Source organism: Trematomus bernacchii, unplaced genomic scaffold (genome assembly GCF_902827165.1).
Source record: "Trematomus bernacchii unplaced genomic scaffold, fTreBer1.1, whole genome shotgun sequence".
Classification (NCBI taxonomy): domain Eukaryota; kingdom Metazoa; phylum Chordata; class Actinopteri; order Perciformes; family Nototheniidae; genus Trematomus; species Trematomus bernacchii.
The window spans coordinates 16,711,154-16,735,783 of record NW_022987648.1 but is presented as its reverse complement, the minus strand read 5'-3'; the positions used below and the strand labels follow the sequence as shown (position 1 = coordinate 16,735,783).

At 40.5% G+C, this 24,630-nt stretch overlaps 1 protein-coding gene across 2 annotated transcripts; it reads left to right on the top strand.

The window, feature by feature from the left end:
* The first annotated feature begins 1,317 nt into the window (after positions 1 to 1,317).
* Positions 1,318 to 24,470, top strand: bard1 (BRCA1 associated RING domain 1). Of its 2 annotated transcripts, none has more exons than XM_034134181.1 (11): positions 1,318 to 1,529; positions 2,959 to 3,015; positions 3,601 to 3,749; positions 4,344 to 5,335; positions 6,422 to 6,502; positions 7,386 to 7,558; positions 12,968 to 13,091; positions 13,667 to 13,799; positions 15,108 to 15,200; positions 20,763 to 20,860; positions 23,360 to 24,470. In XM_034134181.1, the coding sequence occupies exons 1-11, from the start codon at positions 1,438 to 1,440 to the stop codon at positions 23,705 to 23,707; spliced, it is 2,340 nt and encodes a 779-aa protein (XP_033990072.1). In that variant the 5' UTR covers positions 1,318 to 1,437; the 3' UTR covers positions 23,708 to 24,470. The 2 variants fall into 2 exon arrangements, with proteins under 2 accessions (XP_033990072.1, XP_033990071.1); XM_034134180.1 differs by having other exon boundaries at positions 4,341 to 5,335.
* Positions 24,471 to 24,630: the final 160 nt, after the last annotated feature.

Genomic DNA, 24,630 nt, shown 5'->3' with positions numbered 1-24,630 from the left:
GTTAGAATATGTGTGAAGTGACTTATATACTATGATAGGGCATTAATTAAAGCCTGTCTCAACTGCCCTGTCTAGCATTTCCAATGATATGTTAAGACCTTTATCTATCATCAAGTCTCGTTTACAAGACGAGGGCTTTTGTTTTAAAAATACTTCGGAGCAGGGACGTGCACAGACATTTGGAGGGGTTATTGCTCTCAACTGGAAAAAGGGCCTCCCCCCCGAAAAAAACATAAGACCTTTTGAAAATTCTAACTTGTTTTTAATGTAAAAGGTTCATAAAATAAAAACACAACACTGTCATTGCAAGTGACACTCAGTTGACTTTTATGTCCAACTGCTAAATTCGTTATTCAGGCACATTTTTAGTTTTGCGGTCCATATCTCATTAAAAATATCTAATGTTAGTAACTATTAAAGAAAAAATGGGGACAATCCTATTTTAATATAGTTTTACCATTGTAACTGCTGTGCAGACATACTGATAAAATAGGGCTTCTAAGGCTATACCTTAAATAAACTCACTAATTAATTAAACCAGTTCAATACGCATTATTCTTATTCTTATCATTCATTATGAGCACAGTAACGGTAAGGTATCTAATTACTTATTTATTTAGAATCCCATAACTTAATAACAGAGATGGTCAAACTAAAGTAGAGACATGGCAGAAATCCTACAATGAAGCGGGACAGTGAAGTGTTCTCCCGTATGTGAGAGAGGGCGATCAAGAAAAGAGAGTGAGCGGCCCGCCCCGTTGAGGGAGTTTACGGAGCAGAGTAAAAGACACAGAAAGACAGAAGCACAATAACAAGTATATTTAGGTGTTTTTTTTGTAAATAACCGACGGTGTCAAGAGGAAGTAAAGTCCCCTGGTTTGTCCCCTATACTCTAACGCCAGGCAGGCATTTGGTGTGATCCACCATAGCCATATGAGGCCGGACTCGGAGGGCTTTCCTTTGCTTCCAGTTGTCAGATTGTAAACAAAGTCACGTGACTGGGGGCAGATGACAGCGCTGACAAGTTGTGTTTTATCCTTTATATATACAGTCTATGGTTTTATCGCAGCGAGACGCTACAATACTAATTGTGGGCTTATCATGTTGATTCGGCCACAATAGAAAACAAAAAAAACTCTCGCTCTCTCCAGAGGGGCAGGTCAGACAAAAATGACAATTAGCAACATTAGCCCCTACCTGTGCACGTCCCTGCTTCGGAGAGTTTCGCCCCAAACAAATCCGACACTTGATACAAACGAACAAGGATTGTTTGATGTCACTAATATATATTTGCAAACTGCACCGGAACTTGCGTCATCTGACTTCCGTAAATCTTTGGCGGGAGATGCAAGTAGACAGGAAGCATACTCGGCTTGTTGTGCAAGCTTGAGTCGGTAGCACAATAAAAACAAAGCAGACACATACAATCCTCTGATAATGGATAATGATGCCGTCATTCCTACACAGGATTGGAAGAACACTAAGGAGGCGGTTGCGAACTTTCGACAGCTTCTGCTTTGCTCCAAATGGTAAGTTTACGTTAAAGTTACTGTAACGTAGAAGTGATGTAACGCTACCTTCGGGAGGTAATGTAGCATCATTTGTTGCCTAAAGGTAAACAAAGAATAAACACACGTTACAACTAGTCGATTAACCTACTGTAAAACCCTAGAAGACTATGCCTACACTATGCTCAGCTAGCTCACACACACGTTTAAGTTGTCAACATCCTCACCTGATTGTAATAACTTTAATTTAAGTGTTTTCTATGGGCAGAACATGCTGAGTGTTTGCTAAATTGAAAACAAATTATAATGTATTATTCAGAGTAGGGTTGTACGGTGAGTCACAGCAGGAAAGCAAATTGCAGGTTAGATTTAAGTTATATATTTAACATTACTCAATTCTCCCCTCTCAGTTTCATATTATAAAAAATGCTAAACATGCTCATGTTATTAGGATATTTCTGCTGCTGTTTATTGAAAAGGAAATATCTTATTTTTGGGAAATAGATGCATGATATTGTTACAACACTGGAAAGAAAAGTCACGCCTATTTTTTAATTGGAATTTTAGTGCTACTTTTATTTAATCTGAATATTTAAATGAAAAATATGTCATTGTTTTCAAAGCCTACAGATATCTTTTTATATAAAACCTAGTTTTAAGTTATTAAAAAGTCATGTTTTTTTCCGAAAGGTTTCATGTTATGTGACCAAGTGACTACAAATGAATGCAGAACTAACATACATACACATGACAGCACTACACATAGCCTACTCATCGGTTTGGCCTGAGGAGTGAAAAACTGGCATTTTGTGCAAAAGCTAAACGAAACTGCACTTAAAATCAAATTGTGGATATAAGAATTGAATAGTTAGACTACAGTAAAGAAATGCAGAAAAGTCACAGTGTAAACAGTAAGGATTTGTGTGATTTGGAAATGGTGAGTTTATTTGGTTCGAGTGGTAAGATATAGCAGCATGTTAACATGTCTGTGTGGAGGAAATGGACATGTAACAGTCGGGATGCTAGGATGCTTTATTACCTCCAGCCTGATGGAAAGAGTTTGAAAAGTCAGAATATCTGATGCAAGGTTAAGATCAGACTGTGGTGCCGCTCCTCAGGATGATCTCTTTAGAAGGATTGGTAGACAACCACCCTCCTTTGGAGTTGAGAATCTTCTTGGCTTTTTGTTTTTACAGCATAGACTACACATTTCACAGTGGAGCTTTGTATTTGCAAAGGGAAGTGGTTGCTCACGTGTTTAGCTCTTTTGACATTCATAGTCCGCAGTGGATGAATTCTAACAACTTGACCTCTTACCTACCACCATTATCCAGTCAAAGTACAACCTCTCAGCTACAAGTATAGACCATTAATCTTTTTACAGACCAAAATATTGGTATTGCCTACACTGACTGTACTGACCACTTTAAAATGTTTTCTCCTCTTCCAGCTCAAATGTAATGACGGAGCCTGTGTGTCTAGGAATTTGCGAGCATATGCTGTGCAGGTAATGTAACCTCAACTAAATATATTTTACCGTATCATGCTCACTGATATTAGACGTGTCTTATGGTGGACAGTTTTCAGACACAGGTGTAACTAAAAGCGTATATTATGGCTCCATTCTATTTAGGTCTGTTACTGCCAGGATTATACATGCTGGTTCACTCGTGCACTTAAAGTGAATTTAGCTGTTTTATTTATATTGAATAACACCAACTATGTTTGGGGTACATTGACAACTTTAACGGCACTGTTGTTAAAGGCATTTCACACATCTGAAGGATATGAAGGAGAAATAATTTAAATGTTGCAGTTAGCATTTTTCTTGTTATGGGGCTCATTCATTTTGCAGATGAAGTGCTGGATTTCCATGGCATTAGCGTGGTTTGTTGGCAATGAATGCATGGTTTGCAGTGTTGAAAGTCTTAAGGGAATTAATGTCCCTATTAGGCACAAACTTTAGCCTTAATTTATTCCTTCTCTTCATGACTGAATAGCCTTAAAAGGTGAATCGATAAGCTCATTGTGTTTCTTCTTACTGAACCGGGTAGTGATTGAACTCCTAATCCAAACTTTGTTTATTGCTCAGGTCCTGTGCGGGCCCCGGGGCCGGAGATGGCTGCGTGGTGTGTCAGAGTCCTGCTTGGGTGAAGGACATTCAAATCAACAGGCAGCTCAGCAGCATCATACAGCTCTTCAGCGGGTTGGAGTCCCTGCTCAATCCCACAGAACAACCAGGTAGACGGAAGCCATTACACAGCAGCTTCATTCGAATAATTAACAAGTTTATAATCAAATCCATGTGCGATTTTCACTATCATTCTCCCCACGCATCTGCCACACCCCATTCTGTCAAGTGTTGACTGAAACATTTCACATTTTCCTCCGCCAGTCTAATCTCTGAATGAAAGTATTAGTGGCTTTTTCCTGTGCTTTATTATCTTCTTATCGCCCATCCAGCACCCTGGTAATGACAGTAATTATATGATTCAATTAACTATTGCAGTGTCTAGTTTTGCAAGTAGGTCTCAGTTTTGAGAAAATAACTACAAGGCAACTTTATAAGCCGTGTAATAGAAATGTTAAAGCATCTGCAGGCTGTCTAAAGTTAAGAAATAGCTATGGGATTAACCACTACTTATGTCAAATGTCTTTATTATTAGTTTGGAGTGCATCATTTTCAGCTTTGATGTTATTCCCTTGTCATCTCAACAGATTCTAGGTTATTAAAAATACAAGGAGCCTTTTTGAAATATATTTTTTTCTATAGTTGCTGCAGTAAAGGAACTTTTGTTGAACCCGTTTTTCTTTTTCCTCACACCTCTCTAGCAGAGAAGTCTCTAGCTGAGATCCAAACTCCACCTCATAGTCCTGTCCTCAAACACAAGAAAAACGTCAAGATCTGGTTCAGCCCCCGAAGCCGCAAGGTCCGCTGCACCGTGGAGAAGCCTTCAAAGGTCACCGTACCGGAGAGCACGTCTTCTGGAGAAACAGCCGCAGCACAGCCAGACGCCCTTACTGCTCCACCTCAGGACTTGTCAGTTTTCAATTTCACCTCGTCCTCCCAAGACTCAGGCTCTTCCTCTCCTGAACGAAGCAAAAATGAAAAAGGGAAGAAGAGAACTAAGCTAAATGCTTCGAGCAGGGAGGTGATGAAGCGTGGGCCCATTAGGGCCCCACGGATACAAAGCAGGCAGCAGATGAAGAAGAACAGGCTGGAGGCTATAAACCAGAAATGGGGGATTACCGAGGAGATGGATGCTTTAGAGGAAAAGGAGCTGTCCTGCGATGAAGGGCCAAGAAAGTCCAGCAAAAGAGTTACCTTCCTAAGCCCTGTTGACATGTCTGACGAGACTCTGACTGAAGTGCCACAGGGAAGCACTAATGAACTCGGCACCACGAGGGAGAGTCTCTCAGGAGGCAGCAGCCCTGTACTGAATGACCAAACACCGCCTGACACTCAGATTCTTGAAAAACTTCCTGACAAATCTCCCCTAAAGCATTCACCAAAGAGATCCAGACTGGAGGAGGAGGGTGCCACTTTGGAGACCACACCAAAACGGCCAAGGGCTTCCCCAGGCAAGCGGGGGAGATCCCAGATGTCTCCAGCTGTCCTGAGCCCTTTTTCGACTAGCCCCAAAGGTGATAAAAGTGTCAAAAACTCAAGAAAAGAGAAAGGAGCCAGCCCGATTGTCCCATCCCCAGCTGGAAGAAGGTCTCCCCGTTCTCCCAGTGCATCTGTTGGACGGCCCCCCTCGGGGATCCCTGCGGTCATGAAGAGGAACCACAAGGGAGAATCTCCGCTCCATCTAGCTGCTATAAAGGTGGGGAGGTTTCAAGATCCTTTCCTTAAAGGTCTCCTATTATGCTATTTTTAGGCATATATTATGGATCTCAGATATATGAAAACATGTCTATGATGTGTTTTGCTCAAAATACCAAACGGATCATGCATTTCAGACGTCCCGCATATCCCTCTATTTCAGGCCTGTTAGAGAACTGCAGGTTCAGGGTCCTTAGCTTGACAAAAAGAAAAAGAGGGGGAGCGTGTCAGAATTATACCGGCAGATACAGCTAAATGCTGCCGTGATTAAATGCCATATCATGTTCCAAACCACATCAAGGATTATTTCTGAAACAGTATGGAGCTCAAATGCTTTTTCTCTTGTGGGTTTACCACAAGGTGAGTTCCTTTTTTAATTTCCTGCTTTTTTACACATGCTCTCTCCAGTACAGGTTAGCTCTGAGTGTTAGCGATGCTAATGTAAACAAAGACCATATTACGTCCAAAACAGTCGGGCATTGTTTCTAATAGCAACTTTTCTGATAGTGCCGTGGGTCCACTTTTCCGATATTACGTCATATCGGACGCAAATCTGGATCAGCTCCGTTGTACCCCCGTTTTTGGAGATTTGGGTACGGAGGAAAAGAGAGGGTTTTATTTTCTGACACTTTGTGAGTTCCCTTACACACTGGGGACACAAATGTATGTATAAAAGACATCAAAAAGTGCATTTTGCATGATAGGTCCTCTTTTTAAATCAATTTAAAAACGTTTATGCAGCTAAGTGACAGCAATAAAACAAAAATACATGTATATGATTGATCTGATGGTTAAAGTGTGTCCTCCTCCTGTAGGGTTTGCTCCGCTTAGTTGAACATATTAGTCTTCAGATGATCAGACAGCCGTGTTCCGGTCTGCGGAGAATTAACCGTCTTGCAGTAATCCTTGTAAACATAGCCGTAATCCCCCTCTGGATCCCAGACAAGATAATCAATGGCCCACTGTGGAGTGTGATTGATAAACAGAGGAGCTTTGGTACACCGGGATCAGCCGCTGTGTTTGAAAGGTTGCGTTTACGGGTCTGCAATTCTGACCTGAGGTTTGTTGTCCTCTCGGGGTCCTGCAGGGCGACGTGGAGGCTGTCAAGGAACTCCTGGAGCAGGGCGCTGACCCCAACCTGAAGGATAATGCTGGGTGGACCCCTCTGGTAAGTCCTATAAACCTAGTGATGCATCCGAAAGCTTTATTTGTTGTGTGGAAAACCTGAGTCACATAAATACTGATATTTGTAATTAACATTTCGACCCTGGTGGGTTCTTATTTTTTCTTTTTGAAAAGAGATTTATGGCGTTTATTGACAATAACATATGCTTTTTACATGCAGGTACCTCATGGATTGTTAGACTCTAATGGCGAAATTTCCCACACAAAGGCCCATTTAATTTAGTGTAGCTTTTCATTCTGCCTTACATTTACATTTGTTATTTATCTTCTCCAGTAAACCAACATGCTAAGTTGTAATGCAAAATGTTGTTGCTAAATAGCTCTATTTATTCATTATTCTTTTCCCTTTTAGACTATTCCAATTAACATTTTCTTCCACCCCTGCATTCAATTTTTCGTGATGTGGTTTACGGCTCAGCTAATGTTAGGATTTCAAAGTTTAAAAAACTTCCGAGACTTGAATACATTACAGTTGCTTAAATGGCTTCAATCTTATTACTGGATAAAAAAAACCCTCTTTTACTTTGCTACTACCTTCAAGTTCAAGTCGCAAACATAACCTTTAAAACATTCACTTTTACTAAGCGGCTTCTCTCTTTCATGTTAATTTTAGAACTGCAGGTCAGGATATTATTGACGTTTGCTTCTTAGAAGGTTTTCTCTTTATCAGTTGAATTCTACAAAACGATTGAAGTGTGATTGAGCTGTAACATCTGATATATTTTCAAAATACCCCATGAAAGAACTGCAAACCCAGTCGAAAACATTCCCATAAAAGGATTCAAGCTCATGTCTGTATTTAAACGATTCAAACTGTTTGAAAGCACAGCAGGATGACTTCTGAGCCTTTCTACTCTTTGTTCCAGCATGAGGCGTGTAACCTGGGTCACCTGCCGGTTGTGGAGGTGTTGGTCTCAGGGGGGGCCCTGTTGAATACTCCCGGCTACAAAAATGACTCTCCACTCCACGATGCTGTGAGGAACCGACGCCCAGCCATCGCCAAACTGCTGCTGCAGCAAGGAGCCTCGCAGAACGTACTGTGAGTAACCTCAAGGGTTGTTTTCTTATACCAGGAGTTTAGTGGGTCCTCATGTAAAACGATTCACACAGATGGTGTGTTTTGCTTTGCACCGGCCTTTGAGTTGTCCCTATCAATGATCCCAGTCAGTCATTTGTAAGAACGTTTGAGTGTTTCAGGTCAGATGAGTGTCAGACCTAAAAACAAGATTTTTCGATTTGATATTTTTGAAATGGAGCCTTGAAACTGATACTTGTCATTCCGGTACTTGCCACATGAAAACATTTTAGAGCATTAGAGCAGCATAAGCCACAGTTTGTATCACTGCAATATAAAATGCAGCACTCGTCACACAATAGAAAACATAGTGGTGCACTTACCTTTACCTTTCCTGAACTGTGTTAAATAGTTTTTTGTGCATTTAAATGGTCTGCAAAAAATAACACTTTAATGTAGAGTTTCTCTCCCACACACTTCGAGGCGTTTTCCCCCCTGCCTGAAACGCCTCGATTAGACTCCTTTGTTTACTTATGTAACATAATAACATGGCTATATCACAATCAACCTTCTATTAGCTGGCAGTCCAACACATTGTACGTTATAGGCTAAGATGTGGGACAACTCTAAGCAGTTAACCAATCACAACAGAGCCTGCCAGCTAACCAATCAGAGCAGACTGGGCTCTGGTTTCAGACAGAGGGTGAAAAAAGTATGAGAAAAAACAAAGTATATATTTTTAACATTTAAAGCATGTAAATATACAAATATGAACCTGAAAATTAGCATTTGAGGTTATTTATTTTGTATCAAAACTTATTTTATGAAAATACCATTTTTATTATATTTGAAGAGGCTATAGCAACAGACAAACAAACAACCCTGAATCCAGTGCAACAATATTGCATTAAATACTTCCTTTAAGAGAATTGGTAAAAGTTTAAATTATTGTTGGGACAGTGTCAGTGAAAAAGTGTGTTTGATGTATTGGATGCCAATCATTTGTCACGTATAAATAAATGAGGTGGACAGAATATCATATAAAACCTTTCAACTGAGTTTGACGACTTGAGCAGAAATCCCAACAAAGACTAAACACTTTAGGTAGTTTCATATCTATTGCACCCCTATTGTATTACATTGCATCACATCATAAAGGCTCTTTTGTTATTCCGGACCAGTGCGTATTCTCCCCGTCTTAAATAAATCTTCAAGTGCCTGTTTTCCCGTCAGTGTACCAGGCATTCAGCTCTTTATTATCAAGGACAGGCATGTGCTAGGGCAGTACGTACTGTAGGTGGATGGAGCTAAGGAAATTGAATGACGCAGATAAGTCGTTGGTCAATCAGTTAATGCTGTATCAGCGTCTCCTGCCTGCGGAGGTGGGGTAGCACAACATCGATAATGAGGGAGAGGATGCTGGTTTATAAATGCGATCAATAGATTAGATGATCAGGGCGGCCATGTTGGTCAGTAAGTGCTCTTTTTGCAACCATTGCGTACCAATCATCCTCTGTCTTGTCCCTTCTTCGTTTCTTTGTGTTTTACTTCGATGGTTCCTGCTCATCAGGTCTTAGATTTCTTAACTCTCTAACTTGTTACTCGTTTGCAATGCAAAATAAAGGCAGTGTTAGGGCATTGCAATACATATGCAATCCTTGCCTCAAGCCACACACACACACTCACACTCACACTCACACTCACACTCACACTCACTCACACTCACACTCACACTCACACAATAGACAAACCAAGACATCTGCCACTGCAATCCCTAATGGAACGATTGGCACGCAGCTCAGTGTTTTTGGAAATACAGGTTTTGCAGATTTTCATTGTTGCTCTTCGATATTTGTGTATGCACATTTTAGATTTGAATTGTTGGACTGCATATATTCATTGTCCTCAAAAAATTGGAGACTGTGAGTCCACTCCCTATTAAGCGAAAGTATTTGACATGCTATACAGGTTATTATAAAGTTCAGACGGAAGTCTTAAGTGAATCCTAATGTGTTTTTAACAGTCGACGATTACCTGCTATCTCCAAAACAACAGGTGTAAGCATTTTCTAAGAAGCTGCTCAGCATGCACAGCAGGGCTCCGGACCATGAGTCTCAGTCCTTTTTAAGAATGAATATCAACATCAATGCAGCACATTAGGACAGCCAGGGAGAGGTCTGCAAGGTGTTAGCTGGTAGCATTTGTTCACAAACTCAAAGGACAATGCTGAAATGAGTATTTATATACATTTATTACTGTTTTTATTTTGTTTGCCCCGCACACTATAGGTTTTAAGATTGTCACCATTTAGTTATTCTGAGTGCAGTACGGCATGAAAATGAACTTGTGTTGACGAGATGGGGAAAAACAAGCCGTATTTCAATTGGCTCGGTACTAATGACCATTCAAAGCCTGAAGCACTGAATCCATACAGACATTAATTAACATCACCTGTGTGCCTCGCACTGGCACGCCAATACCACTGGATCGGTTTAATTATACTGCACACAGAGTCAAACTATAAACAAGCAATGACAGTCTCCAAAAGTTAGCAATGAATGTTTACTGCGATTGGCAATTAGCCAACGGATTTCCATCACTACATACAATACTGATTACAGTAAGTGTGACATGCTTCTAACATCTAAATAGACAGTCTACTTTGATCCAGACATTATGTTATGGATGGCTATTTCTTGCTCGAATGACAATGTTTGTGGGTATTTCTAGAAAGCATGAACCAAAGCCTACTCTTGATTATTTGTGATTTTTCATTTGGCCATCATAGAAGGGCCTCTGCATAACAATTACAATACACAGTGTTGTTACAGGTTTAAATGGAGGCGTTGGGTGAGTCATCCTCTGCATCACAGGATATAAACTGTAACACCCAGCTGATCCAGCTGTCAGGACACATTCAGAGTGGATTGTTTAAGAAGGAAATGTAACTAATGAACCTTTTGATTAAAAATGCATTCAGGCCTCGCCCTCTGCCTCATCAGTTGCTCCCGGCGCCTTTCCGTCTTTAGATATATGACTTCTTTCAAGACACACTGCTGAGCGGACACAGTGCAAAAGCTTTGTGGGCTGTTGGGTGTGCATGAGCTCATAAAAGTCATAAAATCTTAATAATAGCTAATAGCTTCTCTTTAACGACCGGTGCATTTGAAACAGAAATGTAGATTTTTAACATAATAAAATCCATATAGATAAAGGGAAATATGTTCAAAGCCTATTGATCACATACAGTAGCAGGTATGGAAGAATAATCAGTATTGGTGTTCAGATGTTTCTGCTATTGTTTCACTGAACTTTGTATTTGTGTTCAGCCTGAAATGAATATTTAAATGTCCTCCTCCCGTTTAGTATAAGAGTCATGCTTAGAGTGGGTATCCTCTAGAACCTCCACCGCCTTCCTCCCACTTGTGTACTTAATGCCGAGGCTTGTGGGAGAGTGTTTATGATTTTACCTCCAGCACAATTTTCCACGCTTTATTCTTTTTCTCCAGATATTCTTCTCGCGTGCGGCTGCATAAACCTGCTTGCGAGTGTGCATATGTATAAGTGTCCTAGACATTTGATGTTTGTTTGTGTGTGTATTGGGTTAGGGGTATGAATCCAAATGAAATATTTTATGGACCAGTGGACCTATTAATTGTCCCCCAGGTGTTATCTTTGCTGACGCCTAATCTTTTAGAGAAGACCTGCTGGGCTTGGATCTTCTCTCAGTCTCCTCTCTTCCTCTGTCGGCTTTTCTTCATTCTCTCCTCCTCTCCCTCTTAGCTCAAGGTGACCTCAGTCTTGTCTCATGCCGCTCTTTGAAACTTAAAGACACATTCTTTAAAGTTTCTTTATTTTATCTTTTGTAACCTGGGGATAGTTGCAGTTTCCTCTCTTTGAGTCTCTTGCATAATGCTGCTTTTATGATAATGCTTATGAGCCTCCATTACACACACTTTATACTGAGGGGATATTGTGCATCACAGTTAAATGGCTATACTAAATCAATAAAGGAAATGTGCTTCTCACCAGATACATGTATTTCATTGAGAAGGCTTTCAAAAGTCAGCACTCGTCAGTAGTGTTATGCAGTCATGAGATTTTCTTTTTGCATGCGATGGGTCTATGTGTTGGTTGGTCACATGACATAGGAGTGAAGAACAACACAGATTTCAGGTCGCCCTCATATCAAACAATTACGCTCCAACAAGTGAATACCACACATGGGTGCACAGTTTCATAGAACAAGCCGAGTGTGACATCGCCAAAGTGTTTTCCTTAGAGCTCTGGAATGGCAAATATTGATTTTATTTTTTGTGTCCTGCTTGGCCAGTGATTTATAAAAAAAGAACCCAAATGTTCCAATGGTTGAAGTGATGAAATGATACGAGGAAATGTTTAGCTTGTTGGACAAGACTTTGCTTTAAAAGCTATCACAAGATAACATTGATGCTGTGTTTAGTGTCTCTGAAAGATTTGTAAAATTGTGAATCACTCAGGACAGCAATAGCATTTTGGTTCTAATAATAACTATAGTTAGTTAATTGATTTAGCAGCAAAGCATGCAAGTATCTTTGTTGTTACTAAGAGACAGGAACATGTGGATAGCATTTGAAAATGAACATGCTCAGAGAAGTGTGCTGTGGCAGATTATGATGTGGTTAAAGGCATTGTATTTTCAATATTTTGTGTAAAAACAATGTTTGAGATTCTTTGGCAGAGACTATTTTGTCGGTTCTAGAGTCCAAAGTTGTTCAAATATGAGGGTTTGCTGTCAGTGCCCCAAGACTCTGAAACAACCTCCCCAAGAAATAAGGCCTGAGTCGATAAAACCCTCCTATTATATGTTATTTTAATAAGGGTTAAGTTATTTTCATCTGGTCCAGTTGACATTTTTTCTATACCATCATTCAATATGGCTTCTGGATTGCTTGTGGTATAATTTCACATTGTACATTCATACATTTTTGAACTGTAATGTTGTCCATCAGTTCAAACAGTTAATGTTAATTAACGGATCTTTTCTGTGTTTAAGGAAATGGCATTAAGTTTTGACAATGATTTATCAACAGTATCATATCCTTATGTTATGCAGATTCACTGGGCCTACATTATGTTTTTATATTAGAGGAAGTACCCACACATTTGAAAACCACTAGCAATTTGAAGAGGAAAACTACCTTGGCTTATCACAGCTGCCATGAGTAATTACCATACATATACTACACTACAAAACATAGACATTTGACCTGCTCTAAGTGTGTGCTGATGTAAATGGTGGTTAACAAATCAAGTAAATGAAATGTTTCTGCAATATAATGCTCCAATGTATTGTTCACCAGATGGTATGTGTTGCTGCAAATGCATAAATCAACAAGTGTATGCATCCTGCGAGACACTGACATAATAACTTTTGAATGTTCTTCGTCACAGTAATCAGTGTGGAAAGCGGCCTGCAGATTACGCAGCGAGTCCAGAGATGCTGGAGATTTTCCAGGAAGCCTCAGAAGGGATCCAATGTGCAAACACATCTCTCAGCCCCTCTGCTCTCTCTATGGTGAGTCCACCTGGAGATGTGGTTATCTTAATTTAAACTCTTAAATAAGGTTGTCACAATCTTATTTCTAAATTGAATATCGAACAAGATGAGCTTTTGATTTTCATCATTAGAATCCAAAGCAGGATTTGCAATTCCCTTTTTGGTATTTATTTTCTCTCCAAACCTTTTACCGGTAGCTCGCAATTAAAGTCAACAGTGGGGAATAAGTTATTGCTATTACATTTTAAATAAATAACTTAAAGTTGACTATTTGGCCTTAGTGTTGTACATTCCCAAAAGTATTTAGTGGATATATTAGCTTGCAATCTATATATTTAAAACAAAGCAACAGTTGTCAGGGCATACAACCACAAAATCTGTTGATCACAACATCCAGAATCGAACGATGGATGTGGCATCAGTGCTGGAAAATAAATGTTAAAATCGAAGAAGAGAATCAAATCGTGACCTTAAAATTGAAAGTAAAATCAAGTTGCCGATTTGGAGAATGATGTCACTTACTTTGAACCCTAGAGTACTATTACACAAGCATTATAGGTCAAGATTGTTTAACTAACTGTGTCCTCTCTCAGGTGAGCGACTGTGTGCGGAGGGATGAAATGGCCGTGTTTCTGACCACTAAGCTGTCACAGGCAGAACAGCTCCAAGTGGCCAAACTGGGAGAGCTACTGGAAGGGAGGATGGCCGACACCTTCTCTGGCTCAGGTAATGTTTGTTCGGTACAGAAACCTCTCCTTAAACGTCCTCAATGCTCCTGGGGGGACACCTTTTTTAAAATAACATCACATATGATTGCTTTTGGTGTGTCACATGGGCTTCCCCGCAACACTGCAAATGAACTGCAGCTAAGGGCCAATTGCTGCTACACAGGGACAATGGCTGGAAAGTCTTGTCACGGCCAATCACTCGGGATGCCCTGTTCAACTGAAGGATGTATTATGGGTAAATTGCAGGCTCGAGTACCAGAGGAGCCTCTAGTCATGGGGTAATGTCTTCCCCTGGTCATGATGTTTGTTGTGAAGATTATATGCCGTACTTGAACCACCAAAGAGATGGGATTTTTATCTGACTGATTCTCTTGCTACAAGGCAAGCTTTACAGGCCTCACTTTACACACAGCTCTTGTATTGTAAAAGCCTCTAGAATTATCGCTCATGAAGGTTCAACAGTAACTAACAAGTGCTTTTAGAGCTGAACACATCATTGTGATGCAGCAGCTCCTTCACTGTTGCATAGTAAAGGCTGGGAGAACACCACAGAGCAAAAGTAATTGAAATCATCCTTCATAAAAATGTTTGGAGGTACTGTCAGAGTGATGAATAAGCACTAATGAAAAACAGAAGTGTGTCTCACAACTCTCCCTCCTCTGACCGTGGGGGGGGGGGGGGGGAAAGTTTGTGCTTCCAGAAAATGTGTCTTTATCCACATTTTGAACTTGAGGATACAAATCCTCGGTCAATGAGCAATGCAATATGGATTTGCCCTGGAGAAATAATTATGGTCATTTTGTACTTGTCAACCCTACTCACTTGTTGAATAAGAGGCAATGAGCTTTTGCTTACATTTTAATTAAGCTATAATTATCGTCTAAAGCATCTTTTGAAAGAAGCCGTTGCATGGCCTTTTGTCGCCTTTAATTGCTAGACAGTTTTCCACTCAGGCAAAGTAGGTGAATTACCAGGAATGTGTTAGGATGTGCTCCGATGTTTTTCTCTGGACGTACAGAAGATGTTATTAACTCGTCTAACCTGGGCTGAGAGAAAACATACGGCAATGTCTAAAATATAGACGGAATTTCGAATTAAGGCACTTAACACTGTTATAAATGTTTAATCTTGGAGCACTTGATCTATCTAGCTCATTTAATTTGCACTAATAACATGCATACACACTCTGTTCAGCCTAACATCTTGGAGGACAGCAGCAGGAACCATCCTGTTTAGCATGTGGAGCACAACTTATTTGCACCTTTTTATACATTTGGCTGTTGTGTGTGTTTGTGTCTTCCTCCAGTGAGCCATGTCGTGGTGCCAGAAGGACACATGCCCACCACCAGCTCTACCCTCATGGGTCTTCTTGCTGGCTGCTGGGTTGTCAAATTCAGCTGTGAGTATAGAGAGAGAGAGATGGAGTAGTCCTCTGCGGAGGCTATTTTTGGATGTGATGTTTAACAATGTTCCAGTTGGTACCTGTGTGACTTCCTACCGCAGTGACACAGGAGCTGATTTCATCCAAAATATCCTTAATGTTTAATGTGGACTCAGTTTGGCCTGTCGTTCTCTTTTAAACTCTGATGAAAGAGTTGAGCCCAGACTTTGGATTATTGTATTAATGTACTGATCTTCATATTTGTCAAAACAGAACTGTAACTCTAACTAATGTTCAGTTAATTACGATGGGTTTCGAAACTCAAAAATGTAACTCATTCTCTCCTACATTAACGGAGAGATTCGAATTCACCATGACCATGAATGACAATTGTGTTTGGATATCAGCTCCTGATTCATTAAGAGCACATGGTTTTAACATTCTCTTCACTCACTGCAGCCCACGATCACACAACATGAGTCAATGACATCGTGACTTTGGGTAAACGTCTGGCTCAATTGAACCTTTTTGAGCTTTTATTCAAGCATTGTTCACTGTTGGTAACAGTTTGAAGTGTTTTTGAAGTGCCTTGGTTATTTATAATGTATTTTATCATTAGACAAAGGAGCACACATGTCAGTTGTTAATTTATTTGTCATACTCACTGTAGACTACTTAACAAGCCTACTTATTTATTGCCTTCTGGGAATAGTTTGGCATTTTAGGAAATATGCTTATTTGACTCATTGTCTGAGAAGATTGATCCCCCTCTCATGCTAGTTGTGAGACTTCTGCAGAGCTGTTGGTTAGCGTAGCTTAGCATAAAGAATGGGCTCAGGGACACAGCAAGCCTGGCAGTGACCGGCATTAAAAGGGTAATTACTACCAATACATACACATACAACTCGCTTGTTTAGTCCATATAAAAGCAACATTGTTAAAACAACTACATATTAATACTATATTTATTTCGGGGGGCACCTGACTAGTATGTGATTTATTGTCTGGCATAAAACGGTAAATGCAGCATTTGATTTGTCTATGAATCAAAACATCATCCTCCTGTGAGAACACATTTATAATAATAGGTGCAGTCAGTGGAAGAGTTGAAAAGATTAAGATGTATTTATGGTACCTAACACTAGTGTATCATCTTAGACATGGAATTATTCTGCAGATGCTATTGTTTAAAATGAGACTATACTTTTCTATGTCAGATTTTAAACCAGCTCAAAAACCAAAATGTGTTCCTCAACAGACATGGCAAAGTTTGTTTTTAGCAAAGTTAATTGCTGGCAAAACCTTTTGTTTCTCCCTTGAGAGGTCCTTGAAAGAACGGTCATAAATAAGAACAAAAAAACCTTAGAAAACACACACTCACACACTCACACACACACTCACACACACACACACACAATCAATCACATTCCTGAGATAATTAGATTGGACAACTCCGCAAAGTGTGCTACTTGATAACCAGCTTACATTTTCAACAGTTGTATTATTTGTCTTTTTGTATGCTAATGTTGTTGTGTGTGCTACCTACAAGGTCACATTTGTATTCGGTAGACTAAGTCATTCAAAGAGGGCGCTTGCCTAAGGATTTCCATCTCTATTTGATATGTTTGTTATTTTTGTTGCAATAAGATCAATTAAAACATCTATGAGGTTCTATTGGGAGCACAGCACAGGACTATTGGATGTGCTGCACAACAGTATGGATACACTTGATGTGTTTGTGCTCTTTCTGAATCCAAAAGAACATTTTACCTGCATGTCTGTCTCTGGAAGGAGTTTGGTGCAATTGTGTTGGATAATATGCAGTTTGGCACCCACATTTCAGTGGAAACATAATACTATTTTATAATATGGTTTAGATATATATATATGCTGCTGTCTTAATTCCTCCTTTACACCAAACTAGTGGGACACATGTGCGTTTGACCTTTGACCAACCTCTTCTCTGAAAGCTTTCAGGTGAAATCAGGCTGTTTTTGGAATAAGAACCCTAATGCAATAGTATTTTTCTGCAACACCTGGAATGTCCTGAAAACACCTCTTGCATTTTTCAATTTTCATGTAAATTGGTGTGTGCCTTCTGTTGGTGTGAGCACACATGTCTGACAGCCAAACTGAGTGGGAGGGTGACTGGAGGAAGCAATCTCAGAATCAATGGGCCTCAAGGCTTTAATATTACCTGCGACAGGAAGATCGGTAACTCTTTTTTTTCCCTTTGTTGGATTTATACCAAGATGAATACTTAGAAATAATGTTTGCTATTCCCAGCCCGTCTCCCTGGCATCCTTGAACCAAGTCAACAAGCACGCATTCAGAAGAAGTCGGCTTTTAGTGGAAGCGAAAAGAGACTTGCTGTCAAAGAGTTTTCTGGCACCTTGGTGTGCCCTTCACTGGTGTATCCGTCAGTAGCATCGACTCACTGTGTGTGTGTACGTGTACGTGTACGTGTGCGTGTGTTGAGTGAAAAGGCATGCTCCCCTGTCTCTTTCAGTAAGCGATTTAAAAGTTTAAATGCGTGTGTGTTCAGGTGTGTGGTTGTGTCACTGTATACAATTTTGTGTGTTTAGACCATATTCAGCCCCCCCCCCCCTTCTATTTTCTACACGCAGGCTGAGCTCCTGACACAGCCTGTCTCCCTCATGACAATCACTGTGGCATCTTATCTGTGTCTGTCCTTGTTTTTTGCGCATGCAGTGGAGTTCTCACTGTCACCTACTTTTACAGAATGTGCCTCTGCTGTCAATTAGGCCGAGCCCAAGCCTTCCCCTGTTTGGGTTTATGTTTCCTTGAAACACTTTTTTCTTTTGTTAAGCGTCTTATCTTCAGTGTTATATCAAGAAAAACAACTTAATCTGCCTAACAATGATCCAGTCCAACTTAGTCTTTACTCTGGGGATGAACAAATGGTTTGGATCCTTTAGTCCATCATGCACCTGTCACTAAAATAAATGCTTCAATATTTTGGGAAATACACTTACTTAAGATGAAATAAGGATTTTAATCTCAATGCCCAACTGTCTAGTCTTCATACCACTCGAAGGGTTTTCACTCTACATGCCAACATTTACCCATTCACACACACATACACTGGTCGTATGGCCAAAACATACACACACACACGCAGACACACACACGTTTGCACACAGATGGTTTTGCCTCCGGGAGCAATTTGCGGTTCCGTAACTTGCCAAAGGGCACTCCGATATGTGGACTGGAGAAGCTGGAAATCGAAAGCTGATCTTTCGATTAGTGGACAACTTGCTCCTGAGCCACAGCTGCCCTAAAGCTGACTTGTTAATATTTTGTCTGCCGAGCCCTATTTAAATTATTTCTTGTTTACAGCCTAGGCAAATATACAGCTCTAGAAAAAATTAGGAGACCACTTCAGATTTCTTAAATCTCTACATGTATGACGGCCATTACTTTCCAGTGTATGTTGAATTCCAACACAGAGAAATGTTGTCAGTAGTTTATAGAATAAAATAATAATGTTACTCAACACATACCTATAAATAGTCAAACCAGATGAACTGATAATGCTGCAGTGGTGTGCAATGTTTTTCCAGAGCTGTATATACAATGAATGGCTTCAGGGGGAGCTAGGTAGTTACAGCTATTATTTTGAAGTCTATTTTAAAACTTTTCCCTGTCGTTGAGTTCTTGCCACCCTGAGCTATAGATGGAAATGCTGCAAAAAAGCAACCATGGATTGACGTTGTTTACATTTCTCTTTTGTTATGGGTGAAACTAACACCATTGTGTTAAAGGTAGGGTAGGTAAGTTTGAGAAACCGTCCGGGCCGGCTAAAATGATTGGTCTTGCTTTTTACAGTACTACGGCTTCCACAGATGAATTTTTTTTTATGGATTTTTTGTCAAAGCACTTAAGATATTCATTGCTATCGGGATGTTAAGAGCATTCCATGGAATATAACAAAAAGTGTATCTCGAGCCGGTTTCTCAAACTTACCTACCCCACCTTTAATACGGATACTTTAGGGGATGTTGTCAGGAATATGTAGTTTATTTTTCACACTGCCAGACCAACTGTTTTCCCCTTCCTCAGACTGCAGATCCACACTCTGAATATACAGGAAGTTCATCTCACTCTTAATAAACACTTAAAGCCCATATCCCCTTTACCTCTTCTTATCTTTATTTCACTATTTTGACTAATTTCCCTAAACCTCTGTCCCTGCCACTGCTACTTTCAACCACTGACAGGAGGACAACCATGTGCTATCTCTCTGTGTCCTCACAAGTTATTTTCTAGCAAGAGGCTGCTCTTGGGCACCTGTCCAATTACACACTTGCTTATTAAAGGAGGCATTAATACTAGGCATTGAACCAAGGCCTCAACTGTGGGGTGATGTTTTGCTGCTATGCTGCATTTGCACACCTGCACACAGCGGTTGGTAATCAAGAGACTGATTATCGATAAAGAACGAGCTGTTGTGCCCCATATGGAGTCGGTAGTGTCAGAATTGACCTTCAGAATTTCATAAAAGTCCAACTCTAGTATCCAGTTGGTTTCATGTATAACCAATGAAGTACGTTCATCTGGCTGTTCACTCATTCATTGACTCAGGAAGGAAGGGGTGTGAAGTATTTTCTGCTTGAAGTCTTTGTGAACGTAATTAGCAAATATGCTAATGGCTCCTCGGCTCTAAACGCCAGCGTCCGGAGCGATTAACCGCAGTATCTCCCCTCGTCTCTGCCCAAGTCTCTGGCACGTTCCCTGTGAAGGAAAGCTGTAATTAAGGGGGATGAATAAATGTAATTACACTCGACTGCAGACTGTGTGTGTGTATTATATGTGTGTTATGTGCTGGTTCATGACACGGTGCTGTATCGTGACAAGATATCGACATACACACACACTTTACCCTCACCGGTTCATGCCACCACATCTTGCAGCTGGAAGCATTGTGTGAATCATAAACTGCAACAGTTGGAAGTGTTATTCAGGCTTAGCTTAATGCTCAGATATTTGTCACACCCTTTATACTCTTTTACAAGAAGTGTAGTTTGTTTCAATATACAACGTGTTCTTATACCCCAACATGGTATTCAGTAATAGAACATTTACAGGGATCTGCAGCACAGGCATCGGTGTTTCTTATCTGTGACAGTGGGGGGCTCATTAAAATATGTTACTTTTTTCCCTCCGATGCCTACACTTTTTTCAAATAAAAATGTTTCTGTCTTTTAAGATGCTTTTTGTAAGGATTTAGAAATAAAGATGATTCTCTAACTGAAAAGATGCTGGGATGCTGGCTGTCACACAGCACTAATTTGACTTTGTAAAACCTCCAGAGATGAAGAGAGCGAGAGATGATGCTGGAATTCTGCTTAAGCTGGAGATGCTTAAAACGAGGCTTGCATCATTAACTCCATCACGCTGTGGGCATCTCTCTCTGTCAACAACGGCAGCTCTGCCAATACTTCAATCTTCCAACTCAACATGAGCTTTGTCTTTCTCCCCTCACAATTGCCTTGTCACACTCTTTTAAGTCAATATAATTAGCTGTAACTTTCACTTCCTCTTTTTCTTTGATGCCAGGGGTGGAGGCATGTCTGCAGGCAGGCGAGTGGATGCCCGAAAATGAGCACGAAGCGGGAGAAGGCCCACAGCGAAGTCGCATCAACAGATGCAGCTTGGTAATTGAGACGCACACAAACAAACTCATCTAATAGATGATTATAGATTGTCTAGACTCTGTCTTGCCTTTCCAGACAGTGACGCATTGTTATTCTTCATCAGCATGGAGTAGCATGAAAAGTACTTCCTTTCATTCTTTCCTTGGATTTTTGAAAGTCCAATTTGTTTTTTTCTTTTAATCGCACCAAAAGAAAAGACTTAAAATGTTTCAGATCTGATCATATTAGGTTAACTATAGACATAACTTGTAATAATAGTAGATAGAAACATTAGCATTCAACCCTTTGCCATAACACAAATATTATTACATTACATTTCATTTAGCTGACGCTTTTATCCAAAGCGACTTACAATTACAGGGACATTCTCCCTGGAGTAACTAAGGGCTAAGTGCCTTACTCAAGGGCACTCTAGTGTTGGTGTTCCCGGCGGGATTTGAACTCACAACCTTCGGATCTTCAGCCCACCTCACTATCCATTAGACCACCACTATCCCCCAAAATATACCTTTGATCAGCGTTTTTCAGAAAAATGGACACAAACTCGTGCAGGATGACAAACATGAAAGTACCAATTAGGGAAGGCAGGGTTAGACGATATCAAAGGCTGTTTTTGGTGTTAAATAAATACCATACACCAGCAGAAACACACTAACCCCAGCTCAAAGCCCCGTGTTAAAGGATGATGCAGTGGGGAAGCTTCTTTGCAAGAGGCCTTGTAAGGTTTATAAGGGTGGAGAGTAAACTTAATACAGCAAAAATACTAGCACAGTCCTGGAGGAAGCCTTGTTGCTGTGAGAGAGAGCTGTAATTTGGGAGAGGATTTATTTCCCAGAGCAGCAACTACTCCAAACAAAGTCAAGGCTATACTGGAGAGCCTACCAAATATCAACGACATTAATGTCCCGCTGTGGGCGAGTCAGAGTCCTGACCTCAGTGCAGCTTCCTTCCGAGCCCTATGCAACTTGACAGAGCTTTTGTCATTTTAGAAAGAACAGGGACACACTGCCTCTTCTAGATGGCAAAGCGTATACAGACACCCTCAAGGCTGACATAAGAGGCTACAGATGCCTCTACTTAATATGGGAAGTTCTGAATACCTAGCTGTCAATCACTTTGTTTTGTTTTAATACCAAGTATAGCTAGTTTAGATAATTTAGAAATTGATTACAGTTGCACATTCTTTTTAATGTCAAACTCCTATTACATCCATCTTGATTCAATGTAGTAAAATAATTAAATATGAGAAAGTCAGATGGTAGTAACTTCTAATAGACATTGTCTGTATATATTAAATTGTAAGAGATATATATTTTTAAGGATTGGCACTTGTGTAGTCTATACAGGGCTTGTTATATTGATGATTGTGCAGTCAGGCATGGTTATAAACACATACTCTAGTAGATCTAGGCTGTCCGTATTGTCAGATTCCCTTTCCGTCTGACTTGCGAATTTAACATTTCCATTCTAGTAAAAACCAATATCATCAATCACAATCATAAATTAAAGTAAAAGTGAAACCCAACCAAAATGTAGTCAAATATTGTTCTCACTAGAAACTCTTGAGGGAGCCGGTTTACTCTCCAAAAACAGTCGAGTTCATTGGTGCAGAGAACAGAAGAGTCTCCAGTGGCCTAATTCACTGCTGCTTTAAACACCAATGCTAAATGGTTCTGAGTTCTGCCTGGAGAACGGTGCTGATAAATGGTCTCCTGGCTCTTCTGCAAAGAAGTAAATACAAAGCCTCCACACAGACACTTAGAAATATGAGAGCCCTAGATGTATTGGCAAAGAAATTATTCAGAGTTTAACTCAGTCATGGACAAAAGGAGAGACTTTAATCCTTGTGCCACTGTTCTTCCAAGAACTGAGGTTTTTATTCTGCTGTTGGCTGGAGTGTCTAACATGTTTTCTTTATAAAGAAGATAATGTTGTTTTTTAGATTTTAAAGGTCACCTATTATGCAAAATCCACTTTTTCCTGTCTTTTATACATCAACATGTGTCCCCTCTGTGTAAAGAGATTCTGAAAGTTTCAGGAAAAAACATTCCCTCTCTTTTTGTCCTGATCCATTTATATAAAAACCTGTCTGAAAATGAGCTGATCAGATTTTGGCCACTTTATGATGTCATAACGATTTTTTGGCTTGTGTAACCATTAGCTAATAACCAACCAAGGTAACACCCCCCTCCTTATCGCCTGAATCTCCTCCTAGAGCACCATTGTGTTCTTTTTAACCAAATATCTCTCAGAGGGGCGTGGGGAGTGGCTCCTTATTTTCATCTAAAGTAACAGACAGAGAATCAGCACTTTTGAAACAGGGCTGAAACAGAGGGGATTATGGGATGCTACAATGCACGATCTGTTTGGTATTTCGAGCCAAACACTTCAGAGACATGCTTTGTATATATCTGAGACCCATAATATATTGATGAAAAACACTATAATAGGGGACCTTTAATAAAAGCCCCTACTAATGCTTGAATTAATATTTTGTAGCTCCCACCGCTCTTCGACGGCTGTTTCTTCTTCCTCCTTGGCTCGTTCAAGGCGCCGTCCAAAGACGTGCTCACCAAGCTGCTCAGGGAGGGGGGGGGTCAGCTCCTGATCCGGCAGCCTAAGCCCGACAGCGACGTGACGCAGACCCTGAGCGCTGCGGCCTACCACGCTCTGCCGGGCTCCGACCAGGCCCTCTGCACCCAGTACATCATCTTTGACCGCCAGGGCCCCCACAAGCCACCAGTGGTGAGGAGGGGCAAGGTGTGGTCCGCTCCCTCCAACTGGATCATCGACTGCATCGCTGCCTTCCGACTCCTCCCCGTGTCTGACTCTCAAACATCGGTTTAAACAGGTTTTCATATATTCAATAACAATGTAGCACTTTTATGACGTGTCCTTAAGCATGGTCATCATGTTCTCTCTTAGTTTTTTTGATATGCAATGATTAAGTTGACAGTTATCACCAAAACAATAAAGTTGCTTAAAATAAAAAAAGTGCCTATGTGCCCAATTTGCTGTTTATTCATTTTTCGCGGGAGAAATATGTCTCCTACATATGATGCACACTATATACAAGTGCTTATACTCTGCTGTTTTTACATGCCTGGAAAAAGAACCTTCACCTGGAAGCTTGCAGTACCAATCCCTATCAGATGCCCTGAAACACCTTAACTGACTTCCTGCATCGTGAAGAAGCAGAAACATTACATCGGATCAATCCAGATGTTCAGACTCCTCGCTCTTTCTAAAGGTGAGCACAGCCGCACTGTGAAGGAAACTCACTTCAGCTGCTTGTGTCCTCACTCTGATTCCTCAGGTTATTACCCCGAGCTCTTGGCCATAGATGAAGTAGATCTACTGGTAAATTGCTCCCTCTTCACCACCACACCAACAATTCCTGCATCGCTGTTGGTCCTTCTCCACTATCACTTGCACATGTATGCAGTTTTATCTGTTGTGTGTGTGTGTGTCGCACTCAAATCAATGTCTAGCCTGCCGCTGTATTTACTGTGTGGTTTTAGAGTGTGATTGCATTCCATAATCTGCACTAGTTTACCACACAAGGATAAATATCTAATTGATAATGCGTGTTTGATACAAATGCAGTGAGTAGGTCCATGAAAAGATCAACAAAAAAGTGTATAGTAGGAAAAACAAAGCAATTAAAGTTCCGTCACAGCATTGGCACTTGCTGTGTCCACCTACATTGTGTGTGTGTGTGTGTGTGTGTGTGTGTACGTTCCCCACTGACAACACTGGCCTGAAGGTAT